This window comes from Trachemys scripta, chromosome 3 (assembly GCF_013100865.1).
Source record: "Trachemys scripta elegans isolate TJP31775 chromosome 3, CAS_Tse_1.0, whole genome shotgun sequence".
Taxonomy (NCBI): Eukaryota; Metazoa; Chordata; order Testudines; family Emydidae; genus Trachemys; species Trachemys scripta.
In genome coordinates, this window is record NC_048300.1 from 78460455 (window position 1) to 78488292 (window position 27838).

The 27838-nt window shown below is 44.0% G+C and overlaps 1 protein-coding gene and 1 pseudogene across 1 annotated transcript; both read left to right on the forward strand.

The window, feature by feature from the left end:
• On the forward strand, positions 1–25691 carry ARV1 (ARV1 homolog, fatty acid homeostasis modulator). The gene is made up of 5 exons (XM_034765149.1): positions 1–202; positions 17900–18019; positions 21859–22012; positions 23892–24116; positions 25008–25691. The coding sequence occupies exons 1-5, from the start codon at positions 104–106 to the stop codon at positions 25112–25114; spliced, it is 705 nt and encodes a 234-aa protein (XP_034621040.1). The 5' UTR covers positions 1–103; the 3' UTR covers positions 25115–25691.
• LOC117875672 lies at positions 923–1048 on the forward strand (annotated as a pseudogene).
• Positions 25692–27838: the final 2147 nt, after the last annotated feature.

The following is a 27838-nucleotide window of genomic DNA, read 5'->3' on the forward strand; positions in this document are numbered from 1 at the left end:
GCACCGCGCGGCGTCTCGCCTCCTCATTGCCCTGAACCGGGAAGCGAGGCAATTTAAAGCGGCCGGGAGGGGGGGTTCCTCTGGTAACGGCCACTCGCCAAGGATGGGGGAGCCCGGCGGCTACAGGTGTGTCGAGTGCAACCGGGAAGCTCCTGAGCTTTACAGGGACTATCAGCGCGGGGTGCTGCGCATCGCCATCTGCGTGAGTGGGCCGGGCCGTGGGGTGGGGGCTCTGGAGTGAGGGTGTCTGAAGCGGGTGGGGTCCCCGAGCTCAGGCCCTGTCCGTCCTGGTTTGGGGGCAGGTGCCCGGTCTCCTGAGCGCTCCTGTGGGCGGGTGTTTTAGTCACACCGGCCCCTTTGCTTTCGGCATTGTACATACACACGCGCACTTACGTCGTGTCCGCAGCCCGAGCAACCTTCAAGCCGTCCCGGGTGCAGCTCCCCGGGTGGCAGCCCCCGTGCGAGCGGCGCTGCGGCAGGGATTACCCCGGGCTGGCTAACCCGAGACCGGGAATCAAAAACCTGGGGTCTGTCCCGTTCCCTCCCCCCGCAACGGCTCAATCCTACAGGTTGCTCCAGGACGTTGTGCGGTGTGATTATTTTTGGTCCCGCATCTCTTTAATCTCTCATTCCCACAAACCCACCCAGGGATTTCCCAACACCCTCTCTTGCCCCCCCCCCCCAATTTTGTGAACTAGTTACATGCAGTGTTGCCAATTTAGTGATTGTTTGGAAACTTTAATTGAAATTGAAACATTAATACACACTTTTAAAGCATATAAAGTGTATGATAAAATGCACATATCTGAAAAAGTATAATAGATTTGAAAAGTATGAACATAGACTAGCTCCCTTATACAGCTGTTGTTTTTTATGACAATGTAAGTGCATTCATTTTGGTGATGTTGGCCAACCTAATATTAGCTTTGCGCAGAGGCAGTATGGTAGCCAATGAGGTTAATCCGAGGCACGATTATTGCTAATTGAAAATTTCAAATGATGATTTGTAAGCAAAGTCTAAATGAGTTTTCCCTGACAGCTAGTGATGAGCCGGGGGGGGAAAGGCTTCAGGACCAGACTGTATTTACATTCACACCTAATCTACCTAGGTATCCAGCAAACAGAGCTGTGTTGCCGGAGTGATTAGATTTTGGCTGGGGTTGGGTTACAAATCACTTGAATGTGGAGGGAGGGAGAGAAGAGGGGGTAATGAAATGAACTTACCCTCAATTAGCACAGGCTATCAAGAGGGGGTGGGGACAGGTGTTTTGCTTGATGGTCTGCCTGAGTCACAAGTACTATTTGACTTGCCCCCGCCACTGTTTTTAAAGACACAGCTGATTAGGCTCCATAGATAGTCTTTTGTTTTGTTAAGTGACTATCAGTGATTTCAGCTATAGTAATCAGGTCTAAGTGCTTAGACCTGCTGTGGGACAGTGTTTCTGTGGAAGAGATGGCCCAGTCTGCACTAGCAGTGAGGTTCCCCCACTGAGAGCTCAGCTGAAATCATAGAGCTGGGTGGAACCTCAAGAGAGCAACTCCCAGAGGCCACAGTGGCAGGTGGGAGCAGAAGGTGATGGCACAGGGCCATTGGCAGCAGAACAATGGCATGAACGGTGGCACAACGAACAACAGTGGCCAGAGCAAACAGTGAGCAGCTGGGGGAACGAGCAAGGTGCCTTCTTGCCCCCCACCTGGGAGGTGAACTCATGTGAAAACACCTCTGAGTCTCCGCCGACCAAGGACAACACTGGTGAGTGTTAATGAGGCTGTTAAGAATGCTGGAGACACAAGACAGTTCATGCGAACAAACATGGCTGTGGCATCAAACTTTCTATTTAAGTAAGCTATACCGCACACTACAAACTGGAGGCCAATGTTAAGTGCATTGTCACTTGTTCATCCTGAAGTTGAACACTGGTTCCGAACAAGACCAGCAAATGCTAACTATCTTTCTGCAAGAAACTCAATTGACTGGCTAGAAACATGTGGTGAAAAAGTGAAGAACTTTCTCACCACATTCAAAAAAATTGCATATATGGCTGATGAATGCACCAGTGCAAATGGGCATCAAGTTATTAAGTCATTGTGTACATTATCTTGATGTCAGTGATAGGCCAGTTGATGCATTTCTAGATCTTCAAGTTATAGAAGACACATCGGCTGCATCTGTGACAACCCACAGCTTAGAAGAGTTATTCTTGTCAAGTGGACCCCAAACAGATGGCCGCTTGTGCATTTGGTGGAGCTGCAAATTTCTCTGGAAGATGTGGTTCAGTATAAGCTTTGCTCAGATAAAAGTGCAAATCTAATCTCTCCTATACATACTGCAGAGGCCATCTACTCCAACTAGTGCTAGTACGAGCTGCAGACTTTTCAAAATACATTTAAAAAGCTATACATTTAATGTCTTCATTATATTATTTTTCAGCAAGAGTCCAACAAGACCGAATATCTTGGAAAATATAGAAGATACACTGGGACTGAAGTTCAAATTAGTCCAACCTGGGAAAACCCTCTGGCTTTTTCATGAGCGATCTTTGGGTGTTGTCTTAAAATTACTCCAGACGTTATTTCTGGCTTTGAAAAGTATCTACCAAGATGGGATGGATCTAAGTAGTGAGGCTCATGGATTACTTTTGCTACTATGTTCAGAGAAGACTATTGCCATTCTCTTTCTTGTAAGTCTACTGTTGAAACCACTTGGATCATTAAACAATGCCATCAGGCATCTTCTACAACAGTAGTAGATCTTTGTCCAGCAATAGAAGCTACATTTGGATCAATCAGTGAGCTATCCATTGAAAAAGTACTGGGAGAAGCAAAGACTTCAGAAGTTGATTAATGAAGGCATTTATATTGAATCCTTAAGTGAAGAGGACAAAAAGTGTTTAAGACAACTGAAAAAGTACACAGACTTTATTCTTAAAAATCTACAACGTGTCCTATAAAACACCAACAGTTGAGTGGAGTGAGACACTACCAGCAATGGGGCTGCCATGTACTCAGGACAGAAAAGAGAATTTGAACGTAGAGTGGAATATCATACAATGAATGAAGATTTGATTTCAACTTTTTTTTATCATCACTAGTGGCTTAACCCGATCTTTATGCTGTTTCTTGGGATGAAAGAAATAGGAATTAACCTCTTGTACTCCCAGTCACAACAGCTACAGTTGAGCGTTCTTATTGAATAGAATTTTGTGTTCTGAAAGAAGTCGCTTTCTGCCTGATCATGTGAATGAACTAATGAGCATATCAATTGAAGGAATGGAAGTACCGGACACACGAGAAGCCACCAAAGATGAACTTATTGCATTCAAGAAGTTCATTAACCAAGTTGTGCAAAATTATAACAAGAAACCAAGAAGGATGTAGATATAGTGCTTCATAGAAGACTTGAGTAGCCAACTTTAATTTGTGTGATGATTTTAAAAACATGAGTTAAATCTAATAAAATGGTCATGAAACATTTTTTCAGTTTTTAATATGGTGCTATACAGCCCACCTTAACCCTCAGTCTCACCCCTCATTGGCCCTGACACCCCCCTCGTAAATTAGACCACCATTACCCCCATTTCAATTCCTGGGGAAAACACTGAACTCACCAAATCCCTTCAGTCTAAATTTTGTTTTGTTTTCTGTCTACTTACTCATCCTCCTGCAAACCTCCCTCCTTCCCCCTCCCACCGCCACTAGTCAGGCCATATGTTTGGAATGGATATTTCCTCTTTCCTTCAATTTGGTGGTCAGTCAGTCTTAGTAACAAATATTTTCAATGAGCAGGTTCTGGTAGATTGTATCCTAATTGCTGGCTAGCTGTGCCTAGTTCAGGGTATTCTCATGCCACCAGACCTCACAGTCTCATACTAAAGTCAGTACTATCTTGCGAAGAGGGCCCATCCCTCACTTCTGGGTTTCATGTGTTTCAAAACCCAAACCTGAAGGTTACTCTGTAATGCCTTGAATGAGATTGGGAGGCAGCCTGCCTCAACACCAGGGTTAGAATGGTGGTCACTTTTATGTGCATCTGAGAACTATTATAATTACTCCTTCATATCCCAGTCTTTAATGCCTCCATTAGAGGCTGTACATACCAAGCAGTACCTATTTGAGGAGCATTTCCTTTTTTATTATGGATATTTAATCTTTTTTCTTGACAATTTGCCTCCAAAACACTTCACTTTGTCCAGTGCGTTTCGATTCTGCTTGAAAAGGCTTACTTCTGTTTTCCTCTCCCAAATGTTCTTACTGACTTCATAGTTAAGGTTGAAATCTCCTTTCTGTTTTAGACCTTTCCTTATTTATAGCTTTCAATTTTTGGTAGTACTTACCTGTGTTTTTGTTGCCAATGGCTTGTTTATTTCTAGTAGTGGGTGAAAAATAGGGTCACTTACAGAATTGTATGAAAGACTTTGATTTTGATTTTTGGTATTGAAATGAAAGTACCTGGAAGTGTGCCTCAATTACCCGTTGGTTTCCATTCATGTTCATGTTATGTCCCAGTACAACCCCTGAACTTGTTTATTCCTTGCAAATCAGAAAAATTTGCTTGTGGCACAATTCGTAGAAAAATGTTTATGCTAAAAAATTACCCTTGTATCATTTGGAATGTCATTGTTATTATCCAGTGTATACTTCATATATTTTTTGCATGATATTTGGGCTCTTAGCTTGAGAAGAAATAATGCAATATCTTGCCACCTGCCAAGCCCTAAATTTGTAACTAAACTCCAGATGATGGGCACACAACACGAAATAGTTGAGCAGGGAATTTGGACAAAATGTACAATAACTTTAAGTGTTCTGTCACTTCAGTTTTATGCTTGAACATTTCTGATATTAATAGTAAACAGCATATACAGTAAACACCTGGTTTGTGAAGGTCTTTGATTAATTTTGGTTTTTAAAAAGTAGTGGTTAGCATAAGTTGAGATAGAACAGAGAGAGTGTCTTCCTTGACCCAGAAGAGGCTGAATACGAGGCAGAGATAAATTATTTATTATGATGGAGAAAGTTGACATTCTCATCCTCTTCCTCTCCCACTAGAGCAATCAATTAATGATCAAACAGCTGCAAGCATGCTCAAAATCTCTGCAGACTCATTAGAAATGTGCACAGTTCAGTAGATCTCTCAGGGCAAAGACAAGGCATTATAATGGAGATTTCTGCAGGTCTTAAATGCACATTGCAATGAAAGATTGACTTTTCCCTTCCCTCCTACCCCCCCCCCCCCTGGTTTTAGTGTAATGTATCATGTTAGTAATGGATCTATGCTACAAACTATGTAAATCATTGATAAGATGCAAATTAAAAGATCTTTGCAATGGTGTATCATTCTAGTGTACAGTAGGAATATAAACACTATTCTGGAACTGTTTAATGGTAGCGGCAACTCATGGTGGCGGACGCCATCAGGTGCTCGAGGGGCATCGGCAATACCAGGAGGGATGAGCTGCAGTGCTGATGATAAGCACAGTTGGGAAAGTATCGTCTAAATGGACAACCTACCCTAAATTCTCAATTACTGAGGGACAATCCTCACTCATTGCTATATTTGCTTTCCACAACTAATTGTATAACTTTTCATGAGTGATGTACCTGAATACTTGGATGCTAATATCTAAACTGTATTGTTAAATTTATTCACCTAAATTTGGGTTATTGCTAATTATGCACTATATGTATCTTATGACTTTTAAAAACAAACTTTGTAGTTGTGGATAATCTAAGTACTATACCCAGACGAACAGATACACACATTAAGAAAGAGTATTATAACTTCTTAATATGAGGTTTAATAAAAATTTTAAATCTGTTAAAGGGAAATCAAGAGAAACAAGATGGGCGAGGTAATATCTTTTCTTGGACCAATTTCCATTAGTGAAAGAGACAAGATTTTGAGCTTACACTAACAGACGTTGAAAGCTTGTCTCTTCCACCAACAGAAGTTGTTCAATAAAAAATATTCTCACCTACCTTGTCTCTCTAATATCTTGGGACCTGCACAACTACAACAGTGCAAATATGGAAATCAAAGGCACTTCAAATACTATGCCGTAAAACAAGTGCAATATTTACACCTCAAGCCATAGCACATCAGATTTATCACATCTCATAAACTAATGTGGATCAGTCATGGTGAGTATTTGGAGGAGGTAACTTCCAGAGAAAACTCAGGAGCCTTGTTGATGTCCAGTAAGTGGCACTCTTTCCTCTGGTTCAGTATTTAACAAACTGGTATTAAGGGGTTCTGTGATTCTGGAGGGGCATGGTCCAGATTAGATGCAAAATAGAAGTCTGGGCCACTTGTGGTTATTAAAAAATCAAAGTTGCTTTTTGCACAAGTTGGGGGTGTTAATGCTAGTGTCAAGTCCCATTTACAGTTTGTCTACTTAAAATTCCCCATGTGATTTTAATTGTATATGATATTCTTCGTTTATTCTGAACTATCATGCTTCTGCCACTGGGGGGTTCACCACACCTTAATGTCCAGATTATTGTTCCCAGTTGCTGCTACAGGTTGCCATAGTGTACCGCCTCTGCCTCCTCTCCCAACCCACATACAAAAGAACAAACAGGCTCTAAGGGACTTCTTGGCTTCCTTCTTTCTACTCCTTATGACCTCTATTTTATAAGGACACAAGGTTCTTCAATGGATATCAATCCAAATTCAACCTGGTGTCACCACCAAAGGTAAATGTGGCTATCTTCCCTGATGGTCAAGGGTATCCAGTGTTTATTGTGTGGGGGAGATTTTTTTTTTACCTGGAAAAAATGGTGGTCTTGCTATACTGGTCTTTTAGAGACAGCCAAGTCCAGGAAGACATCTCTTCCTTTCTCTCCCCTGGGCATGAAAACTAGCTGCAGCAGACCAATAACAAAAATAAAGTATGAAATGTCTTTTGACTCCCTCCACCTGATTTCACAACCAATGCTACAATGGGTGGTCAGTATTGCAAGTATACTCCCTTTCAACCTAAAAGTTAAATAGACCAATATCCTCTCCCGGGGGGGGGGGGGGGGGGAGTAGAGAAACACTGGTTTTTGCAAATATATGGGGCCTTGATCATTGAGGTCCAGTGCCCAGGCATATCAGTTCCCACCGTTCTCTTAGGGAGATCGTTAGAAAGCTGAGGCTATTTACAAAGTCATTGGAAAATCTTGGTTCCTACCAACACTATAGAATGGAATGCAGGTCACATTGCAAGTTGAAGCAATCCCTGAAGTACAAGAGAGAATACCACTTTGCAAATGGTAGCTGGAACAAGTCTCGGGTGCTGATGTGAGGTGAAGTGCCTTCGAGTAATCTGCATAACTCTCAAGCAGCCCTGTCTGGACTTTGACCCCCGACATAGTGCCAGATTTTCTTTCATATTGGGGGGTGGAGGGAAGGGGTACCTATTACCTTTACTCAAAATGAGGTCACTAGATATTCTCAGAAGGAGGTACTCTGTAGGGCTGTGCAAGAATCACAGGAACAGTTTTGCCTTATTAGTGATGTCCATGCAGCTCCAGCACCCAGGGAAATGTCAGTACATTAATGAAACCTACATCATCAACTTCAGAATAATATAACCTACGTCCCCTCAAGAGCTGTTCCCTATACTATTTCTAGCCTCAGGTTATCAGGAATAAATAGCCCAAGGCTCCATAAGAAGCTTCATTAAGGAATTTCTTTAGATATTTATCTTCACATTCCCATTTTATCATTTGATGGACAATTCTCCACTTTGCATATGAATGGTATTTTTTTCTTCAACTCCGATCATTACAGTGTGATGAGTGGTTCCAGGGTCTCTTTCAGGATCATGGTAGTATTAATATTGGTTAAGGAAGAAGGAAATTCATGCCTATCTCTTCCTGGAAAATTCTGATCAGGGCTGTGTGCAGAGAAAAAGCTGAAACAAACACAGATCGGGATACAGGCATAGCTTTCCTTTTCCTGTTCAACCACTGGCAAAGATTTGTTTCACAAATGTTGCAGCATATGTGTGGGACCCACCTCTTGTCCTGATCTCCAATTTTTCAGCCAAAATAAAGGTGATAGGCTTTCTTAACCATAGTGGTTATACTGCGCTATTGTGATGCAAAAGTCACTTCACCACAAACATAGCAGAAGTTATCTGCACTGTTCACACAAATACGAGGCATCTCTGCTCACTTTGGCTAAACAGAAATGTCACTTTGCAAAATCAAACACTGACAAATAAGAGAGCACGCCACTGTATGATTTCTAGAGCTGATATAGGGCAATTTGTTCAGCAGAGTGTTGTAAGCTTCATTATGATTGCATCATCCATGACTTCTAGGAATAACATGATGCAATTCAGATCATGTATGATGCAATACCAGCTTCAGATTGCATCATTCATTGTTTTGCCTAAAAAGCAAGTACTGTCCAAACCCAGTCATAGATTTATTCATAGAATCCATGAAATAAAAGATGTATTTTAGTCATTTCTGGTTTAAATTGAGATCCCTTCCCTTTATAACTCACTTATCCTCCGCCATTCCCAAGTCAAGGGTCGTATATCCTGCCCAATAGCATATCTTGAAAACTAGAGCCAATCAACAATTTTAAGCATCATTTTCGTTCTCAGTGACCCAGAATTAGTAAAGTTTGACTACATTTATTTCAGAAGCATTTTGGCGGTAGAGCAGTGTAATTATTATCTCTAATCAAATGAGCTTTTGAAGTTGGGAGCCTTCTTGGATGAGACCCACTATTCTATTGTTGTTCAGATAGGTAGTCCTCACAACTGTCATAACATTGAGTCACAAAGTAAATTCAAGAAATAGTATTCCTTCTGTCAAGCATCATAGTTCACGCGGTAAGAGCACAGTCTGAGGACAAAAGTCATGTCTCCACTAATGAGATCTACTAGATGGCCATGTGGACATCCATACATAAATTCACCAAATTCTACATATTGGTTATCAATTGCCATTTTTCAGTAGAAGTCTTCTCCATGCCTCAGTGCCCCTGGGAAGATAGAGGATATATGATTTCCTTTATCTTGGGTGGCCATAGTTAAAGGGTGATCCAGCGTCCCATCCTGGAGACACGCTGCAAAGAAAGTGAAGGGAAGTTATCAAGGTTTGACAATGCCCAAAAATTGAGAGAAAATTTCAGTTTTTGTAAACAAACCTCATTGATAGAAGGAAGGAAAGAGAAGGTAGGGAAACATCTAGCATTTAAAAGGAAGGCTTCAGTGAGGTAAAATTCATAATCCTAGGTGACACCCCATAAGCAATTCAAGGCACTTTTATGTAATTCAACCAGTCTCTCCCTCAAACTTTACAATAAAACAGCTGGATTAATTGAGCAATATGCACACGATCTGCAGTTAGCGTTTATGCAGTTAAAATTTAATTGAAAAGCCCCCTTTTTTTTTTTTTTAGCAGCAAGGAGGAGAGAGAAAAAGCAGGGATGAGGGCTAAGTATTCATGTGGTGGAGCTGGGGCAAAGAAGCTGTCAGGAGTCCAAAAGCAACACTGAAAATAAAATACGTGTTATCATTCTTATATATACATATATATATATATGTATATATATATAATTCAGCAGAATTATGTGGTAGTAGAAGTGTTTCCCTACTATTAGTCTGAGGGAGTTCATGCAAATCAGGCCACTGGCAGAATAAAGACAGAGGATTTAACTTCAATACAATCTAAGACTTAAATGGTCTAATTTAATAATAATATGCAATTACCTTTTTCTCAATGCATCTTATCTCTGCAAGATGGCTGAAGAAGGATTATCAATTTACATACTTCAGCAGTTATTGCAGACTATTTAATTTGTCAAAACGCCCAGCCATTTGTGATGTGACAAGCTTTCATTCCTACTAATCCTCTTTCTGTTGTGTTCTATGTATAGCATGTGTTGGTGGTGACAGACTAGAACTCCTATTCATGATGCTACATTGTCTGTTTCATATGTTTTGTGTGTATATGGTTTCCAGAAGCTGCAAAGTAGAAAACCCACAGTTGTCATCAAAATTGCTATTTATATGTGCGTGTTCACAGCAGCCTCCTCACAGGAATCCCTGTAGGGATTTTTGTTCATAGTCTGGGTAGAGTGGGATGGTCTGGTATTTCTAAACTGCATGCAAATCATTCACTAATAGTATGCTGCCTGTATCCTTGACACAGGCATTTGCTTAGTTGACCTTCAGTGTAGTCTTTCTGCATGTTCCCTTACTTTGGCTCTGTCATCCTTTTCTTCTTTGTTGGCTCCAAATAGGGAAGTGTCTCCTAGAGTTGCACTTATGCATCCATGCTTTAAAGTTTTGTGCTTTTAATGTGAACATGGGGGCACCTTGCATCTGTCTCCATCAAGCACCTACGCTATTCCCTTGTGCTCAAAGGTGAGTTCGTTTTGCTTCTGACTGTTCAGAATTTCTGTGAACACAACCCCAAACAGTTCCTTAAAAGTTTCTTGTGCTACACCAGCCTGAAGCCTGTGTAAATTACTGCCTTTTCAGAATGTTCTTTCATGATTCTTCTTTAGGGGAAAAAAAATGAAGTGAGACATTGCCTTTAATTAGAGCTGTAATCTGTTCCATGGTAGATTTCACACACTATTAAATGGTCGTTACATTCGTCAATTAATTGTATCCTTTCTTCCATCTCTCTGACTTTAATTTCAAGCCTATCAAACTGCTGGTTAATTAAGTCAATTTTTGAATCCAGTACCTCTAACTCTGTCCTGCTACATAATCCTATGTAACATTTTCTTCTCTGATCCAAAATGTGGTTCCCTTAGAACCTGGCCAAACTATACTGGTTTGGGGGGGACACCATACCTCTAGCACAGAGGTGGGCAACATCCAGCCCCCCCCGGCCCCTCCCCTGCTGTTCCCCCTCCCCTGCAGCCTCAGCGCGCCGCACCGCTGGTGCAATGCTCTCGGTGGCCAGGCAGCATAGCTGCAGAGCTGCAGCCTGTAGCGCCACCAGCCACTGATGCTCCAGCCAGCGCGGTAAGGAGGCAGGGAGCAGGGCCGTGGGGAAGTTCAGGCTTGAAATTAGACGAAGGTTTCTGACCGTCAGAGGGGTGAAATATTGGAACGGCCTTCCGAGGGAAACGGTGGGGGCGACGGACCTGTCTGGTTTTAAGATTAAGTTAGATAAGTTTATGGAGGGAATGGTTTAATGGTAAAACATAGTAGCCAAGGAAAACCAAGCAATGGTACGTAAATAGTATAATGGCCAACAGGGGTCAGGCTAGAGACTCTTGCCTACATGCTCGGGGTCTTACTGATCGCCGTATTTGGGGTCGGGAAGGAATTTTCCTCCAGGGTAGATTGGCTGAGCCTCTGGAGGTTTTTCGCCTTCCTCCGCAGCATGGGGCAGGGATCTCTAGCAGGAGGGTCTCTGCCGATTGAGGTCACTAAAACACAGGATTGGGGACTTCAACGGCAGAGTCCAGGGAAGGGTTTTGTGGCCTGCGGCATGCAGGGGGTCAGACCAGATGATCATAGTGGTCCCTTCTGACCTTAAAGTCTATGAGTCTATGAGATGGTGTTGGATAGAGGGCAGGAGAGTTTGGGGTGGTGGTCAGGGGTGGGGGTGTGGATAGGGGTCGGGCGGTCAGAGGGCGGGGAACGGGGGAGTTGAATGGGTGCAGGGATCCCAGGGGGCAGTCAGGAAGGAGTGGGGGCTGGATGGGGCAGCAGGGGGCAGTTGGGCAGGGGTTCCGGGGGCAGTTAGGGAGAAGGGGTGGGTGGATGGATGGGGCAGGAGTTCCAGGGGGGCAGTCAGGAATGAGAGGAGGGATTGGTTGGGGCGGCAGGGGGCAGTCAGGGGTGGGGGTTCCGGGGGCGGTCAGGGGACAGGGAGTGTGGGGGGGAATAGGGAGTAGGGGTCAGGCCATGCCTGCCTGTTTGGGGAGGCAGAGCCCTCCATAACCAGCCCTCCATACAATTTCTGAAACCCGATGCGGCCCTCAGGCCAAAAAGTTTGCCCGCTCCTGCTCTATCACAAAGCCTTGTGACTCAATGCTCCTGATGGTGGCTTCACTACTGATGATGTCAAATTTTTGGTAAATTTCATTAACTGTTTTTGGATTCTTAAACTCTCCAACAATAACAGGATCAAAAATGGAGGTTCCCGGCCAATGGGAGCTGCGGAGCCAGCGCTCAGGGCGGGGCAGAGGTGGAGGCAGCGTGCAGAGTTGCCTGCCACGCCTCTGCCTAGGGGCTGCAGGGACTGGCTGCCGCTTGCAGGGAGCCGCCTGAGGTGAGCGCCCCTGGGATACAGCATCCTGCACCCCCTCCCATGCCCCAATTCCTTGCCCTGCACCCAAACTCCTCACAGAGCCCATGCCCCGCACCCTAGCCCCGCATCCCTCCTCCCCCCACACACTCCGAACCCCTCGTGGCCGTTCCTCCGCCTAGGAGAAGCATGGACATGTCGCCGCTTCGGGGAGCCTACTGGTCCCACGCCAACTGGACGATAAACCAGACTTTCTATGAAGATTAGAAATGCTGGTTTATAGAGCTTTCTGGTTGGTACAGGGCCAGATAACACAGCATTTACTGTATTGTGAAAGGGCTGCACAGCAAGGAAAAGGGTTCTTTTCCCCCAACATTGTCTCTTAGCTTTCTACTCTGAACTATCTTTCTTTACGTTACAGAAATTATTGCAATATAAGGTTAGGTTTTTTTAAAAATGAAAATATAAATCAGCCATGCTCAAATAACAAGCCTTAGCAGGCTGCTGGTGAATTCCTTAGATGTTTAAAGGCACTCAGTTGTGTCTGACTGAGGCCTGGTCTACACTAGGCGTTTATGTCGAAGTTAGCGCCGTTACATCGAATTAACCCTGCACCCGTCCACACCGCGAAGGTATTTAGTTCGACATAGAGGTCTCTTTAATTCGACTTCTGTACTCCTCCCCGACGAGGGGAGTAGCGCTAAATTCGACATGGCCATGTCGAATTAGGCTAGGTGTGGATGGAAATCGACGCTAATAGCTCCAGGAGCTATCCCACAGTGCACCACTCTGTTGACGCTCTGGACAGCAGTAAGAGCTCGGATGTTCTGAACTGCCACACAGGAAAAGCCCCGGGAAAATTTGAATTTGAATTCCTTTTCCTGTCTGGCCAGTTTGAATCTCATTTCCTGTCTGGACATCGTGGCGAGCTCAGCAGCACTGGCAACGATGCAGAGCTCTCCAGCACTGATGGCAGTGCAATCTCAGAATAGAAAGAGGGCCCCAGCATGGACTGATCGGGAAGTCTTGGATCTCATCGCTGTGTGGGGCGATGAGTCCGTGCTTTCCGAGCTGCGATCCAAAAGACGGAATGCAAAGATCTATGAGAAGATCTCTAAAGACATGGCAGAGAGAGGATACAGCCGGGATGTAACGCAGTGCCGCGTGAAAATCAAGGAGCTGAGGCAAGGCTACCAGAAGACCAAAGAGGCAAACGGACGCTCCGGATCCCATCCCCAGACATCCCGTTTCTACGAGGCACTGCATTCCATCCTCGGTGCGGCCGCCACCACTACCCCACCACTGACTGTGGACTCTGAGGATGGGATAGTGTCCACGGCCGGATCCTCGGACATGTTAGCGGACGGGGAAGATGAGGAAGGAGATGAGGAGGACGAGGCAGTCGACAGCGCTCACAACGCTGATTTCCCCGACAGCCAGGATCTCTTCATCACCCTTACAGAGATCCCCTACCAACCCTCCCCAGCCGTTACCCCAGACACAGAATCTGGTGAAGGATCATCCAGTAAGTGTTGTAAACATCTAAACATTTATTTGTAACAGAACATGATTATTAACAATTTAAAAAATGGGTTTCTCATGATTAGTTTGATTAACTTAACGGTTCAGTCATGGGCAGTGCAACTATTTGAAAAAAATCTAGCAATGTCCGGTTTTGCATGATTGTCCTGCCCAAGCCGCTCTACTGTTTAGTCCCTGCTACTGCAGCTACAGTAAGATGCGGTCTATATGTCCGGGGATGGAGCAGAAATCCTCCTGGGACATCTCAAGGAAGCTCTCCTGCAGGTAATTTGAAATCCGCTGCATTAGGTTCTTGGGGAGAGCGGCCTTATTGGGTCCTCCGTAGTAGGACACGTTGCCGCGCCACGAGACTAGCAAGTACTCCGGAATCATTGCTGGCACAGCATGGCGGCATACGGCCCTGGTCTTTGAAGGCTTTCCCGGAGCATTCTCTGTCTGTCGCTCTCAGAGATCCTCATGAGGGTGATGTCGCTCATGATGACCTGCTTTGAATGAGGTAGGGGAATGTTAGTGTTGGGACTGCTTTACCGTTCCTTTACAGAACTGTAACCGCTGGTTTGCAGCCACGCGGTGGAGGCGGGAGAGGGTCAGCCGAAAGGGATCGTTCCCGGGGACAGCCGCGAGGGTGTGGGACAGGAGCAGACTTCCTGCTTGCCGGATTGCTGGCAGCAGGGACCGACATTGATTTCAATGTGAAATGAGGCCATTGCTAATATTAAAGTTTTAAGCTGCCACGAATCTACGGCTTACCATGTCTGCGTGCAAGAGCAATTCCGTTGTCCTGACACGGTTCTCAAATGTGCTCTGCAAAACCCCAGACACTGAATGCGAAGGCCGAGAATTCGACCTTGTGCTGAGTGCGCATGTGATAGGTGCTGTGCATGGTCCTGTTCACAGAGAAAGACTATGTTCTTTGTTCACAACTACATTTATCTTTCTGAGGAATTCACTCCCTTTTTCCCATTCCCACAGCCCCATCTGCGACTGTCTCACAACCTAGCCTGTCATCACACTCCCAGAGGCTAGGGAGGATTAGGCATAAGAAGAAGAGGACACAGGAGGACATGTTCTCAGAGCTTATAGCCTGCTCCAGAGCCCAGGCAGCACAGCAGACCCAGTGGCGGGAGAACTTGACCCGAATGCACCAAGCCAACATGGATCGGGAGGAGAGGTGGCGTCAGGAAGACTAGCAGGCGACTCAAACCCTGCTTGGACTACTGAGGGAGCAAACGGACACGCTCCGGCGCCTTGTGGATGTTCTGCAGGAACGGAGGCAGGAGGACAGAGCCCCGCTGCAGTCCATCTCTAACCGCCCTCCCCCGCCACCAAGTCCCATACTCCCCTCACCCAAAGTGCACAGAAGGAGAGGCGGCAGAGTCCCTGCTAACTCTCACTCCACCCCTGCAGAGAGCTCGAGCAGCAGAAGGCTCTCATTCCCCAAAGTTTGACAAGTTCTTTCCTTCCCGCCTGACACAAGCCCCCGTCCAAGTTTCACTTCCCAGTCCCATGTGTAGTTGATAATAAAAAATATGTTTCTGTTAACTACTGTTTCCATCATGTTCTTTTGGAGGAGGGGGGGGAAAGGGGGTTGGTAATTGGACAGGACAGTCACCTTTGGCAGGGTACATAGTAGGGGGCAGGCACAGCAGCAGGGCACATACATAGTGCAGTGATGCAGTGACTACTTACCCTGGTTAGTCTGGGAGGTTCTTTTCATGTTATGTGGTGGGGGGTGGGTTGCTCTGTGACTTTGTGTCAGGGGAGGGCAGTTAGAGATCTTAAGCGGCGGTCCTTAGGCAGGATCACAGAGCCACACAGCAGGGGATCTGTAACCGTCCCACCCCTGCCACAAACTCACATAGACCCCCCATACACACAGTCCGTATCAGGAGGGGTGACAGGCTCCGTTGAAAGAACCATCCCACCGCAGCGGAGCCTGTCAGTCCTTGAGTTTAGAAGCTGCATTCGCGCGACTACACTACACCCGCTCCGCACCACAGTCTGCGTCCCAGTTTTAAAAAATTCCCGCGAAAACAGTATTAAAGAAAACGGTGTGCTTTAACAAAGTAGAACTATTTTTATTTTGAAACGTGTGTTGGAAGTGGGGTGAAGGCTTCTCTGTACACAAAATTAGAAAGTCACAGGTTACCCTGCTCACTCAGGAACTTTGCTTTCAAAGCCTCCCGGATGCACAGCGCTTCCCGCTGGTCTCTTCTAATCGCCCGGCTGTCTGGCTGTGAGTAATCAGCAGCCAGGCTATTTTCCTCAACCTCCCACCCCGCCATAAAGGTCTCCCCCTTGCTCTCACAGAGATTGTGGAGCACACAGCAAGCTGCTATAACAATGGGGATATTGGTTTCGCTGAGATCACAGCGAGTCAGCAAGCTTCTCCATCTCCCCTTGAGACGTCCAAAAGCACACTCCACCACCATTCTGCACTTGCTCAGCCGGTAGTTGAAGAGTTCTTTTTCAGTGTCCAGGGCACCTGTATAGGGCTTCATGAGCCAGGGCATTAGCGGGTAGGCTGGGTCCCCGAGGATGACTATAGGCATCTCCACATCCCCAACAGTTATTTTGTGGTCCGGGAAGTAAATACCTTGCTGCAGCCGTCTAAACAGACCAGCGTTCCTGAAAACACGAGCGTCATGAACCTTGCCCGGCCATCCGACATTGATGTTGGTAAAACGTCCCCTGTGGTCCACCAGTGCTTGCAGCACCATGGAAAAGTAGCCCTTTCTGTTAATGTACTGGCTGGCCTGGTGGTCCGGTGCCTGGATAGGGATGTGAGTTCCATCTATGGCCCCACCGCAGTTTGGGAATCCCATCGCTGCGAAGCCATCTATGATCGCCTCCAAGTTTCCCAGGGTCACTACCTTTGGCAGCAGTACATCAACGATTGCCTTGGCTACTTGCATCACAACAACCCCCACGGTAGATTTGCCCACCCCAAACTGGCTCGCGACTGACCGGTAGCTGTCAGGCGTTGCAAGCTTCCAGAGGGCTATGGCCACTCGCTTCTGGACAGTCAGGGCTGGTCGCATCCGGGTGTCATTGCGCTTCAGGGCAGGGGACAGCAACTCACAAAGTTCAAGGAAAGTTCCCTTCCGCATGCGGAAGTTTCGCAGCCACTGTGATTCATCCCAGACCTGCAGCACTATGCGGTCCCACCACTCAGTGCTTGTTTCCCGTGCCCAGAATCGCCGTTTCACAGCATCAACATGACCCATTGCCACCGTGATGTCCTCGGCGCTGGGTCCCCTGCTTTCTGAGAGGTCTGTGCTACTCTCAGACTTCAGGTCATCACCGCGTTGACGTAGCCTCCTCGCCTGACTTTTCTGCATCTGCCTCAGGGCAACCTGTATGATAAGCTGCGAGGCGTTGAGAGCGGCCACAACTGCAGCGATGGTTGCAGCGGGCTCCATGCTCACAGTGCTGTGGTGTCCGCGCTGTCAATGACTGGAAAAGTGCGCGAAATGATTTCCCGCCGGCGCTTTCAGGGAGGGAGGGAGGGCGGGAGTGATGGACGGATGACGACAGTTACCCAAAAGCACCCTGGCCCCTTTTTTTTTTACCCAGAAGGCATTTGCGGCTCCACCCAGAATTCCAATGGGCGGCGGGGACTCCAGGAACTGTGGGATAGCTGCCCTCAGTGCACCGCTTCCAATGTCGACGCTTTCCCCGTTAGTGTGGACTCACAAAGTCGAATTACTGTCCTTAGTGTGGACACACACGTTCGACTTTGCAATATCGATTCCAAAAATTCGATTTAAGTAAAATCGAACTACTCTCGTAGTGTAGACAAGGCCTGAGATGTCACAAAATACCATGTAGCATACCCAGGTGTAATTTATTGTTCTATATAAATCAGAACTTAATTTTAGAACATATAAAAATAGCTGATATCTTTTATTTTGTTGGGGTGGGAAAACCAATTGAAAGCTTGAATGCCAGGATAAAAAAATGAACTTTTTTGCCTGAATTAAAATCCATTGCAAATAGGGGCTTCACCACAGAAATCCTGACATAACTTAAAGAAATACTTTGATGCCTCTATAGTGTTGCTGTAAACAAATAAGAACAGCAGGTTTTTCAATAAACTCATGCTTGTTCTTACTTCTTGTTACTTTGTTAATTTCAGAAATCCTGCCAGAAACCGGTGGACAAGTACATTGAGTATGATCCTGTTATCATCTTGATTAATGCCATCTTATGCAAAACACAGGCTTACAGGCATATTCTTTTCAATACACAGATAAATGTAAGTTGTTGCGTTTTTTCTCCCTTTGGCTTTGTACAAGATGTATGAGACTCTGATGACAAGTGAATAAGAATCACAGTGAAAACAAGCTTTAGTAGCTGTCCTAAGAGTTTTTTCTTTCTCCTGCCCCTCCACAAGTCCTAAGAAGTTTAACTACTATTTTGTTCTCTGCCCAAATTAAGGGTCAAATGCTATAAACAAAGCATGTGGAATACCAAACTCTGTAGCTGCTGCTGGGAGAGCTACCATCTAGGTAGAGTTAGCAAACACAGCTGTCATATTAAAGATATTGCTTACAAGAGTTAAAAACTTATTTTTGTCAGAAGAGTGAGCACACGTGATTTGGAATACACACAAGGAGCAGAGCTGTTGAACAAGAAGAGGCCATATTTCAGTAGTCATTTTCTGACCAGAGCCATTGGAAGAGGTCTGCTTCTGCTGCAAATTGCTTATTACAATCACCACTAGAAATGCGTCTCTTTAAATTCAGCAGTAATATAAGGTACAATACTAACATATTAGTATACTAGAAAAGACTAGTATTACCCTTTTACAGGCTTCCTCTACTGTAGTAAAACCAGTTAGAAAAATTATTATGGCAAAAGATGATGATGGTTGCATGTTAGGAATCGCTGATGCATAAGTACCCACTGTGAAATGCCGTAGAAAGAGCTAAAGCTGCCATGCAATGACAGGATCCAGAGAGCTGTTGAGAGTATTGTGTGGGTTAAAGCACTTCCATGTGTCTCAGTTGAAATTCTGAAGTTCCTATGTGCATGTCTACACAGTGCAACAACGCATACAGGAGGGGTGTGAATTCTAAAGTGCACTCAAGTGTTGCACGCTAACTGGCCAATGTAAACCCTGCTGGTGCACACAAAAAGTTCCCGCTAAAACTCTTAATGCACACCAGCAGGGTTTACATAAGCCAGTTAATGCACAACACTTTGGTGCACTTCAGAATTCATATCTTTCTAGTGCGCATTATCACACCATGTAGACAAGCCCTTTGTGCTGCAGAGCAGCTGCACAAAAGGAAAGTTAGTCACTCAGGGTCATCTTTCTAGGCCATGTGATCTTGGTGAGCAATTGTGGACTAGTGATTTCCCAGGTGAGACGTGCAGGAGCTGAAGGGTGAAAAGGAGCATAGAGTTTAAGCAATAAGACTTGAGGGGGCAAAATACCTGCTTCTGGAGACAGGATAGAGACGTCTTACTTGAGGCTTCTGAAAGGGCTTATCTATATTCAGAAATTGCACCAATGTAACTGAAATTGGTTTAGTTAACATAAGAATGGCCCTACTGGGTCAGACCAAAGGTCCATTCAGTCCAGTATCCTGTCTGCCAACAGTGGCCCATGCCAGGTGCCCCAGAGGGAATGAACAGAACAGGTAATCATCAAGTGATCCATCCCATGGCGCTCACTCCCAACTTCTGGCAAACAGAAGCTAGAGATACCATTCCAGCCCATCCTGGCTAATAGCCATTGATGGACCTATCCTTCATGAATTTATCTAGTTCTTTTTTTAATCCTGTTATGGTCTTGGCCTTCACAACATCCTCTGGCACAGAGTTCCACAGGTTGACTGTGCATTGTGTGAAGAAATACTTTTGTTTTAAACCTGCTGCCTATTAATTTTCATTTGGTGACCCCTAGTTCTTCTGTTATGAAAAGTAGTAAACAACAATTCTGTATCTACTTCCTCTACACCAGTCATGATTTTATAGACCTCTTGTGTGGACTCTTATATGGCTTAAACCTGACTTGTAGCAGTTTTGCTTGCACCTGTAAAATTATATAACCAGTTTTAAACTGATATAAGAGAATACACACAAAAGTTGCACCAGTTTATCACACCTTTAGTTACTCTGGCACAGCTTTGTGTGCAGACTAGGCCTAAGAGGGATTTGTCTGTGAATACCTCTGCCCAAGAAAGCAGGATTCACATATATCTTGTAAATAAACTAACCACACTAAGAAAATATCTGACTCTTAGCTCACTGATTTCGGCTCTGAATGGGAAACAGACTTCTAAGGCCCCAAATTCCGATACTGCTCAGCAAATGGTCCATGCAGCATGGGGAGGTAGCAGGGTGTCCGACTGAGCTCTTCTCCCTGCCCCCCATGGGGCTGCTTTGCCTTTCCTGCTGCTGGAATCCCAGCGCTGCTGCCTGCTTTGCAGACCATCCACCAAGGTGAGTGGGGACGGGGGGAGATGTGGAAGCAGAGGCAATGCATGGGATTCCAGCAGCAGGAAAGGCAAATCAGCCCAATGTAGGGAGGAGGAGGAGCTCAGCCAGCTGCCCTGCTGCTTCCTCCTTCCCTGTGCTGCAGCCATAGGGGTGCTTTCCTTGTTTCTGGGCATCCTGAGAAATTGGGGGGGATGTGACCCCCACGAACCTTTCATCTGTTCCCCCTGTCTCTCCCCTGCTAGCCACAGCTAAGTGTCGCCTCTGCACGTGGGCTGGAGCTGGGGCTGGAGCCATGCAGAGCTATGCTTTGTGCTCCCAGCGGTCCCCAGAGCCCAATGCTCCACCACTGTGCCCACCGCCCCACACAGGCCTTGTGCTCCCTGCCCCCAAGCAGTCTCTGGAGCCCACCCGCTGGCCTCATGTACTCCCTCCCTGGAGCCCACCCAGACCTTGTGCCCCGCAGCCCTCAGAAGTCACTGGAGCCCACTCACCCCGGTCTCATGCCCCCTGCCCCTGAGCAGTTCCCGGAGCCCCTCACCCTGGCCTCATGTCTTCCCTACCCCCTGTCCTTCGGTGCCAGTCCCTGGAGCCCTTTCTAACCCCTGCCCCAACTGGCTTCTTTCCCTCCCCAGTCCACCTCGTTACCCGCTTCTGCCACATCCCGGCCTCCCCCTATCTCCCCAGGGCTACTATCTGGAGTCTCCTTGGTCCCTTTCATGACCCAGAGCCTCCTTCCTGCCCCTCTGTTACCCAATCCCCAAAGGAGCTTCACACCACTAGTAGGATCATAGTCCAATAGCTTCACCTCCTGGCTCCAAGCTCAAAAAGTACACATTCACACCCTGCTTGGTTGCCCAGATCCCAGCCCATACCCATTTCTCTCCCTCCCTTCCACTCCATTTCTGCTACTTTGCTCAACTGGGGGCACGGAGAAATGTTTTTTGGGGTGCTGAGCAGCAATGCCAGGTGGCTCAGGCCAGCCCCGTGCATCCTGTTTTCAGTTTAGGGAAATAAGATCACCTAACTGTGGGCAGGGAGCTGGCAGGCAATTGGGGATCTCGGGCTGGTTAGGGGAGGGGAATTGGATGGAGGTCTGGATCTTGACTATGCTTTGACCAAGAGATTTGGAACTTGACAAAACATAGATTATCCCTGAACTAGGCTGATAGTCACATCCCTGATTGAGTTTTCCTATTGCTAGTGATGGAAGATCACTTTATTTATAAACCAGGCACATTAGATATGTATACACATTTATTTTGGACACACACACCCTGTGCCATTTTTTTTACAGTCACATTTTTCTGGTGATACTTTAAGCTCTGTTTGAGACACTGAATTATGCTTGCATTGAGCCCCTTTTCTTCCCCTCCACATCCAAACACACTCACATACTACAATTTTTTCTTCTGCCCTAAGCTGCTCATATGACTTGTCAAGCCCAAACTCTCTGATTGGGCTAATGTGTTAAAGCAGCTAATTGTTATTAAAAAGTGTGCTAATCAAGTAGAACTGAACAACGGTCATTTGTTTCTATTCCTGAGCAAAAGTAATAAAGCTACCTCACTTGTGTGCCTAGAGATGCTAAGAGATTACCTTGAATTAAAAATACTTAATACTGATGCTTTCAACATTCTTTCATATCAGATTCACGGGAAGCTTTGCATATTTTGTTTGCTTTGTGAAGCTTATCTCAGGTGGCTGCAGCTACAGGATTCAAGCCAAAACACAGACCCTGATGACTTAATCAGATATGCCAAAGAATGGGATTTTTATAGAATGTTTGGAATTGCTTCTTTAGGTGAGAACTATGATTATTTCATATCATTATCAAATGATCTTTTATATTAAATCTTAAAGATGAATACATTGAAGAATTTGCTAGTACAGAATGCATGTCATATTCCACCCCAGAGGTGGCTGAGTGATCTCTCTGATAGATTAGATTTATATATAGACAGTCGAAAACATTTCTGTGGTCCTTCAGGGAAAAATAGCACAACATAAATTACTTCATATATTCATATTCTGTTTCCTGCCTTCCTTTAATGCCACTGTACATGGCAATCACCTGATTGCAGTGCAGTCTGGGGTGATCAGCATTAAATATCAGTGCCAGACGATGACAGTATTTCAGAATACTAGGTCTGAATAGGCATCCATTTACACGGTGTTGTTTATAAGGGGTAATGGACAGCTATGCCTTATTCTAGGATATTAGCAGCATGCTGCATTTTATGTAAGATTTAATTGATTCAAATATCAGTTAACGAACATGTTCTGCCACATGCTTTGTGTCTTACTTTAGGTTGCCCACCATAACATTTTAATGCCAGTTGCCTTTCCACATGTGGAAGCCAGATCAGTCCAAAATATACTGCTTCTAAATATAGCCTGTTTAATGCATCCTATTAGTAGTTGAAGATTCTCGTTTGTCCTATTCTAAAAATGTTAGGAAACTTTGGGAAATGTTGTATGGATTCTCTATAGCTAGTTTGTTTTACCTGCCATTGAGAAAGAAAAGAGAACTAAAACCACGTCTCCTGACTGGCCAAATGTTATTTTAATTCTTTTACTGTAGAGGCAATTAGCAACTGGAAACATAAATTCCTTACATATTGATTCACTGCAAAGCTTATTCCTAGAGTCGAAGTGATATTGACGATGATGCTTTTGAAAATAAACAGTAACCAGGAAAAAACATGTTGACTTCTGAACCTTAAACAAATAATTTTTTAAAAACATTTGCCAGAATGAACAATGACAAACCTGGTAAGTAGGGAAGAGATGTTGTTTCCAAGCTTCTAAAAGTGCATTTGAAACAACAGAAGGGGAAAAAATAAAAATTTAACTTTTTTTTTTTTTTTTAAGTATATTTAAATCCTTGTGGTACTGCTGTCTAATTCAGACACATCTAATAGAACCATAAACTTCAGAGTTGAGAGAATCCTTAGTTTTTGGTAGCATAGCTACACCCCTAGACTGAAGTTACTAACTGTAATTCATCACCTGTGTACATCCTCAGCAAAAGTGCTACTGTAGATGAGGATTGGTGTTTATATTGCTGTATCTAACCTTGCTCTGAGCAGGTTTTTATTAAAGGGTGGTAAAAGTGCCTCTGAGCTCAGTCTTTGCTAGCACTTCCTCCAGTGCTACCATTGCTGGAGCAGCACTGATGGTGAATTAATCCAAATGCTACTAGTGTAAGGAAGGCCTAGTAATTCAGTAACACTTTGAGCTTTTGTGTTCTTCCCTGAGCCAAAAGATTCTTTGTTGCTAACCTTTCAGGGAATATACGTAATGTTGACATTGGCTAACTGGGTAAAGACTAGCTGAAAAGACAGACTGTATTTAGGAAGGAAAAGTAGAAATAGAGGAAAGTTTGCACATTAATTTTCCTGTGATGTGTGCAGTCATATAGATGGAAGTGACTGAATCCTTTTGATGGAGATTGGACTGATTTGGGTTATTGGTAGAATGAGTCATGCTTGGCTAGGTTAATAAAGATATATGGTGGGTGTGGAGACAATGAGAGGCTGTTTTGTTCATAACTGATTATAAAATTTTCTTTAAATAGTCAGAAGCTCAATTGTATTTGGCACTTGTCGTTTCACTAAGATTAATCAAGAAAGGTTTCGATTTGGTGTGTCATGCTGTTTTTCCTCCCATTTTCCACTCAGAACAAACTGCATTTTTGGTTGGCATCTTTACTGCCCTTTGGCTAGCAAGACCTGAGAGCCTGAAAACAAAGTCAGACTTCATCTTTCTTCTGAAAGCCCTGCTGTTGTCTAGCTATGGAAAACTTCTGCTGATTCCAGCTGTTATTTGGGAACACGACTATACGCCTTTGTGCCTCAAACTCATAAAAGTCTTTGTCCTGACATCAAACTCTCAAGCGATTAGAGGTACTTTTCTGCTTCTGTTTTATTAGTATAATATCTGTTAAATGAAGGGCCTGGTCCACACTAACCCCCCACTTCGAACTAAGATACTCAACTTCAGCTACGCGAATAACGTAGCTGAAGTTGAAGTATCTTAGTTCGAACTTACCGCGGGTCCACACGCGGCAGGCAGGCTCCCCCGTCGACTCCACGTACTCCTCTCGCGGAGCAGGAGTACCGGCGTCGACAGCGAGCACTTCCGGGATCAATTTATCGCGTCTAGACAAGACGCGATAAATCGATCCCAGAAGATCGATTGCTTACCGCTGGACCCGGAGGTAAGTATAGATGTACCCTAAGAGATACTGTTGCTATTACGTAAGTTACCACTACACATTGTTCTACTTACATTTTCAGTGATTTAAAAAAACAATCTGTTTCATATCTGAAGTATTGTTGAAATAGGGGTGGTTGGTTGGTTTTTTAGCCTAAAATTTTAACACCAGACCTTTCATCAAAAGTGAATGAAGCAGAAAATGTGTGTGGAAAACTTAAATTTATCTCACAATAATTATCTCTGTAGGTGCAAATCAGTTACAAATTGAGGCAACTCAATGTGGGTCACTCAGACATAGAAGGAAAATAGAATTCATGATTTATGTAACATATATTTAGTTTGATTGTCATCATTTTTACTGAAGTTGAAAATTGTATGTTAGCTTTTAAGGAGGCATTTTTTTCCCAGGTGTGCATAGAATCTTTTCTGTGTGACCTGCTTAAATATACATATTGATATAAAGTCTCACACAAACTTTCCATTGACTTCAGACAGGTTTTGACCAAACTGTTTAAATCTCTCCCACAGTAATACAATTATTGAACATACTGAGCATTTTGTTCTGTTTTCTTTTGCAGTTACCTTGAATTTAAGCCAAAAGCTCACTTTGTTGGCCATCTTGAGTGGATTAATGTTGGAAAATGGTATAGTCTACTTGTTCCAGAGAATGGGATGGAATGTTTGAAAAGGCAGCCCAGTGTCCATTTTCTAAATCTTGGATTACATTGAAAATCTAAAGAAAAACCAACATGGTACATTCTCAAAGAATTATCCTCCTACAGCAAGCCTCAAATAGTTTTCTGAACAAAAACTTTCCATGATAATTGACTGTAAACCATTATGATTTAAAATGAGAAACTTCAGTAGTCTGGCTATTGTGTGTGTTATACCAGAAAACTTCAGTCTAAACTTGCTTACTTTCCCACCAAAAATATGAGTGTGCCACTATCCTAATAGCTTTCATAGATCCAGCTGTAACAGAAAAATGGAGACTAAAAATTTCAGTACTACCACCAATCACTACTTCAGATGTTTTTTCAGAAGGAGTTGGATGAGATATTTTCCTTAGGAGGGAAAAGGAGTTATTGAGAAAATTGAAATAGGAAAACAAAACCAGTACTTTCTCAGAGTCATGAACAGATAAAGAACTAAGTAGGGCCAGAATCGACTGTTCCGTAGTACAGTACACTTACAATGGACAGACTAAGCTTCATTCTCGGATGTTTGCGAAACAAGTCTAAACAATAAAGGAGTTATTTGTATTTTAATCTACAAAATGTAATATTTGTGACAGTGTTTTAAAGGACGTGTTCAAAGGGACAGCAACAACAAACCAAACTGTGGTAAAATGGATTTGAAGTGGTCTAACACATAATATAGGTGAGATCCTGACTTGTTGTAAATCTGCCAGTTTATGCTGAATATCTGGCCTATGCCTTTAAGAAAAGATACTTTACAGTGCTTCAGAAACTACTTCAGGGGGGATTCTGCGCCAAAAAATCTAAAAAATTTTGAAAATTTTGTCAAAATAATACAATATAATCACATTTTCAATTGTTTTGGTAAGTTATTTAAACTACAATACAGAAAAAATTCACTAACTATTCAGCATTTCTTAAAAATATGAAAGTTAAGTTACAAACACTTGGTAACTAATACCCTGCATTCCAGTTATAATCCTGGATTTTCATTTAAATTACATTACAGAACACTAAACAGCCCAAAAAAAAAAAAAAAAAAAAGTAGAATGTCATTTTAAATTGCTCAGACTTTCACACATGAAAGTCATACAGTTTTGCTAATCATTGTACCTGGCTGGGTACTTTCGGAATTGCTTGGTTCTGATTGTCCTTACGTTTTATTGACTGCTTGGTAAATGTTTTATTTTCCCTCTAAGTCGTTTTGTTTTGTTTTTTAATGGGGAAGTAAAATAAATCCTGAGCTGTAATCTAACCCCATTGTGCCACTTTGGCACAGGAAAAAAGTGAAAAAGCACATAGATTTTCCTAGCTGATTCCCATTTATAGGGCTTTACATCACTCTGGCAAGGTAGGAGCCTTAAAACTTTTACACGTTTTATGCTCCTGGGGGAGTTGACTGAGGCAGGCTGCTACATTTCTGCCTTGGAATGAGATCACTTAGCCATCAACAGCAACATTAACAAAATGTGGGGTCTTTTTTTTTTTTTTTTTTTTTTTCAAAAGCTATTTTCTTTAAAAACAAACAATTTTCAGTAACATGGTACTAATACTTAATTGTTTTTTTTTTTTTTTTTTTTTTTTTTGATTTATAGACATGTTACTAGGCGTGCAGGCTGCTACATTTCTGGGCCAGAGCCTTCCTCATACATAATAAAAAGGCCTACCCCCTCCTTGCCCGGCGAGCCCAGTAGCAAGAGAGAGGGATGAGGGAGTCTGAAGGGGTTACCTTATGAGGAATGATTATATGATTGTGTATATGGATATCATATGTGTCTCTAAATATTAAAAGGACAAACATTAAAGAAACCGGTATTATTTGAGTGGGCCAACGTGGTATAAAGAGATTCCAAGGGTACATCTATACTTACTTCCTGGTCCGGATGTAAGTGATCAATCTTCTGGGATCGATTTATCACGTCTTGTCTAGACGCAATAAATCGATCCCGGATCGATCCTGGAAGTGCTTGCCGTCGACGCCGGTACTCCAGCTCAGCGAGAAGAGTACGCAGCATCGACGGGGGAGCCTGCCTGCCGAGTCTGGATCCATGGTAAGTTCGGACTAAGGTACTTCGAATCGTAGCTGAATTTGCATACCTTAGTCCGAAGTGGGGGGTTAGTGTGGACCAGGCCCAAGAAACATTTCATACCATTGAGGGTAAGGTCTCCTAAACTGTGGAATGTGATACTGATAGCCCATCCCTTGAGAATGTGATAGTGATAGCCCTAGGGACTATGATAGTCCCATCCCTTGAGAATGTATTGTAATGAAGACGTCCTGATTAGCAGACTAAACACAAGGAAATCAGCTAGGCCTTCCTTTCCTTTCTCATGGATTAGTATTCTGTCAACCCATTAGCCAAGCTAGAGACATATATACTAAAATTTGTTAGCCTAGTCTTAATAGACTGTGGCTGGAACAGGGAATAAAATAACTAATCTCAATTGAAAAGTTATTTCCCAGCTTCTTTTCAAAAAAGAAAGCAATTGTCTGTCGAGAAAGCCGTATGTTTTTTGAGTACTTCATCTCTGCTCTCCCAACCAAGCAATACTAGTGCCCACAGTGCCACCTGGAGTCCAAAATGAAAGGGGCTTAGTTTTGCTTTCAAAACTGTTCAATAGGAAAGTGTATTTGGAAGCTGATGTATGCTTTTTTCCTTTTAAATTTCATTCCGGTTCTGTTAAAACTAAATATTTTGGCTTAACACTTT

Excerpts from the sequence above, each read along its gene's own strand:
- ARV1 (XM_034765149.1), top strand. The coding sequence starts at position 104 with ATGGGGGAGCCCGGCGGCTACAGGTGTGTCGAGTGCAACCGGGAAGCT. Across the intron at positions 203-17,899 it reads TGCTGCGCATCGCCATCTGC|AAATCCTGCCAGAAACCGGT; the intron begins GTGAGTGGGCCG and ends TGTTAATTTCAG. Across the intron at positions 18,020-21,858 it reads TTTTCAATACACAGATAAAT|ATTCACGGGAAGCTTTGCAT; the intron begins GTAAGTTGTTGC and ends CTTTCATATCAG.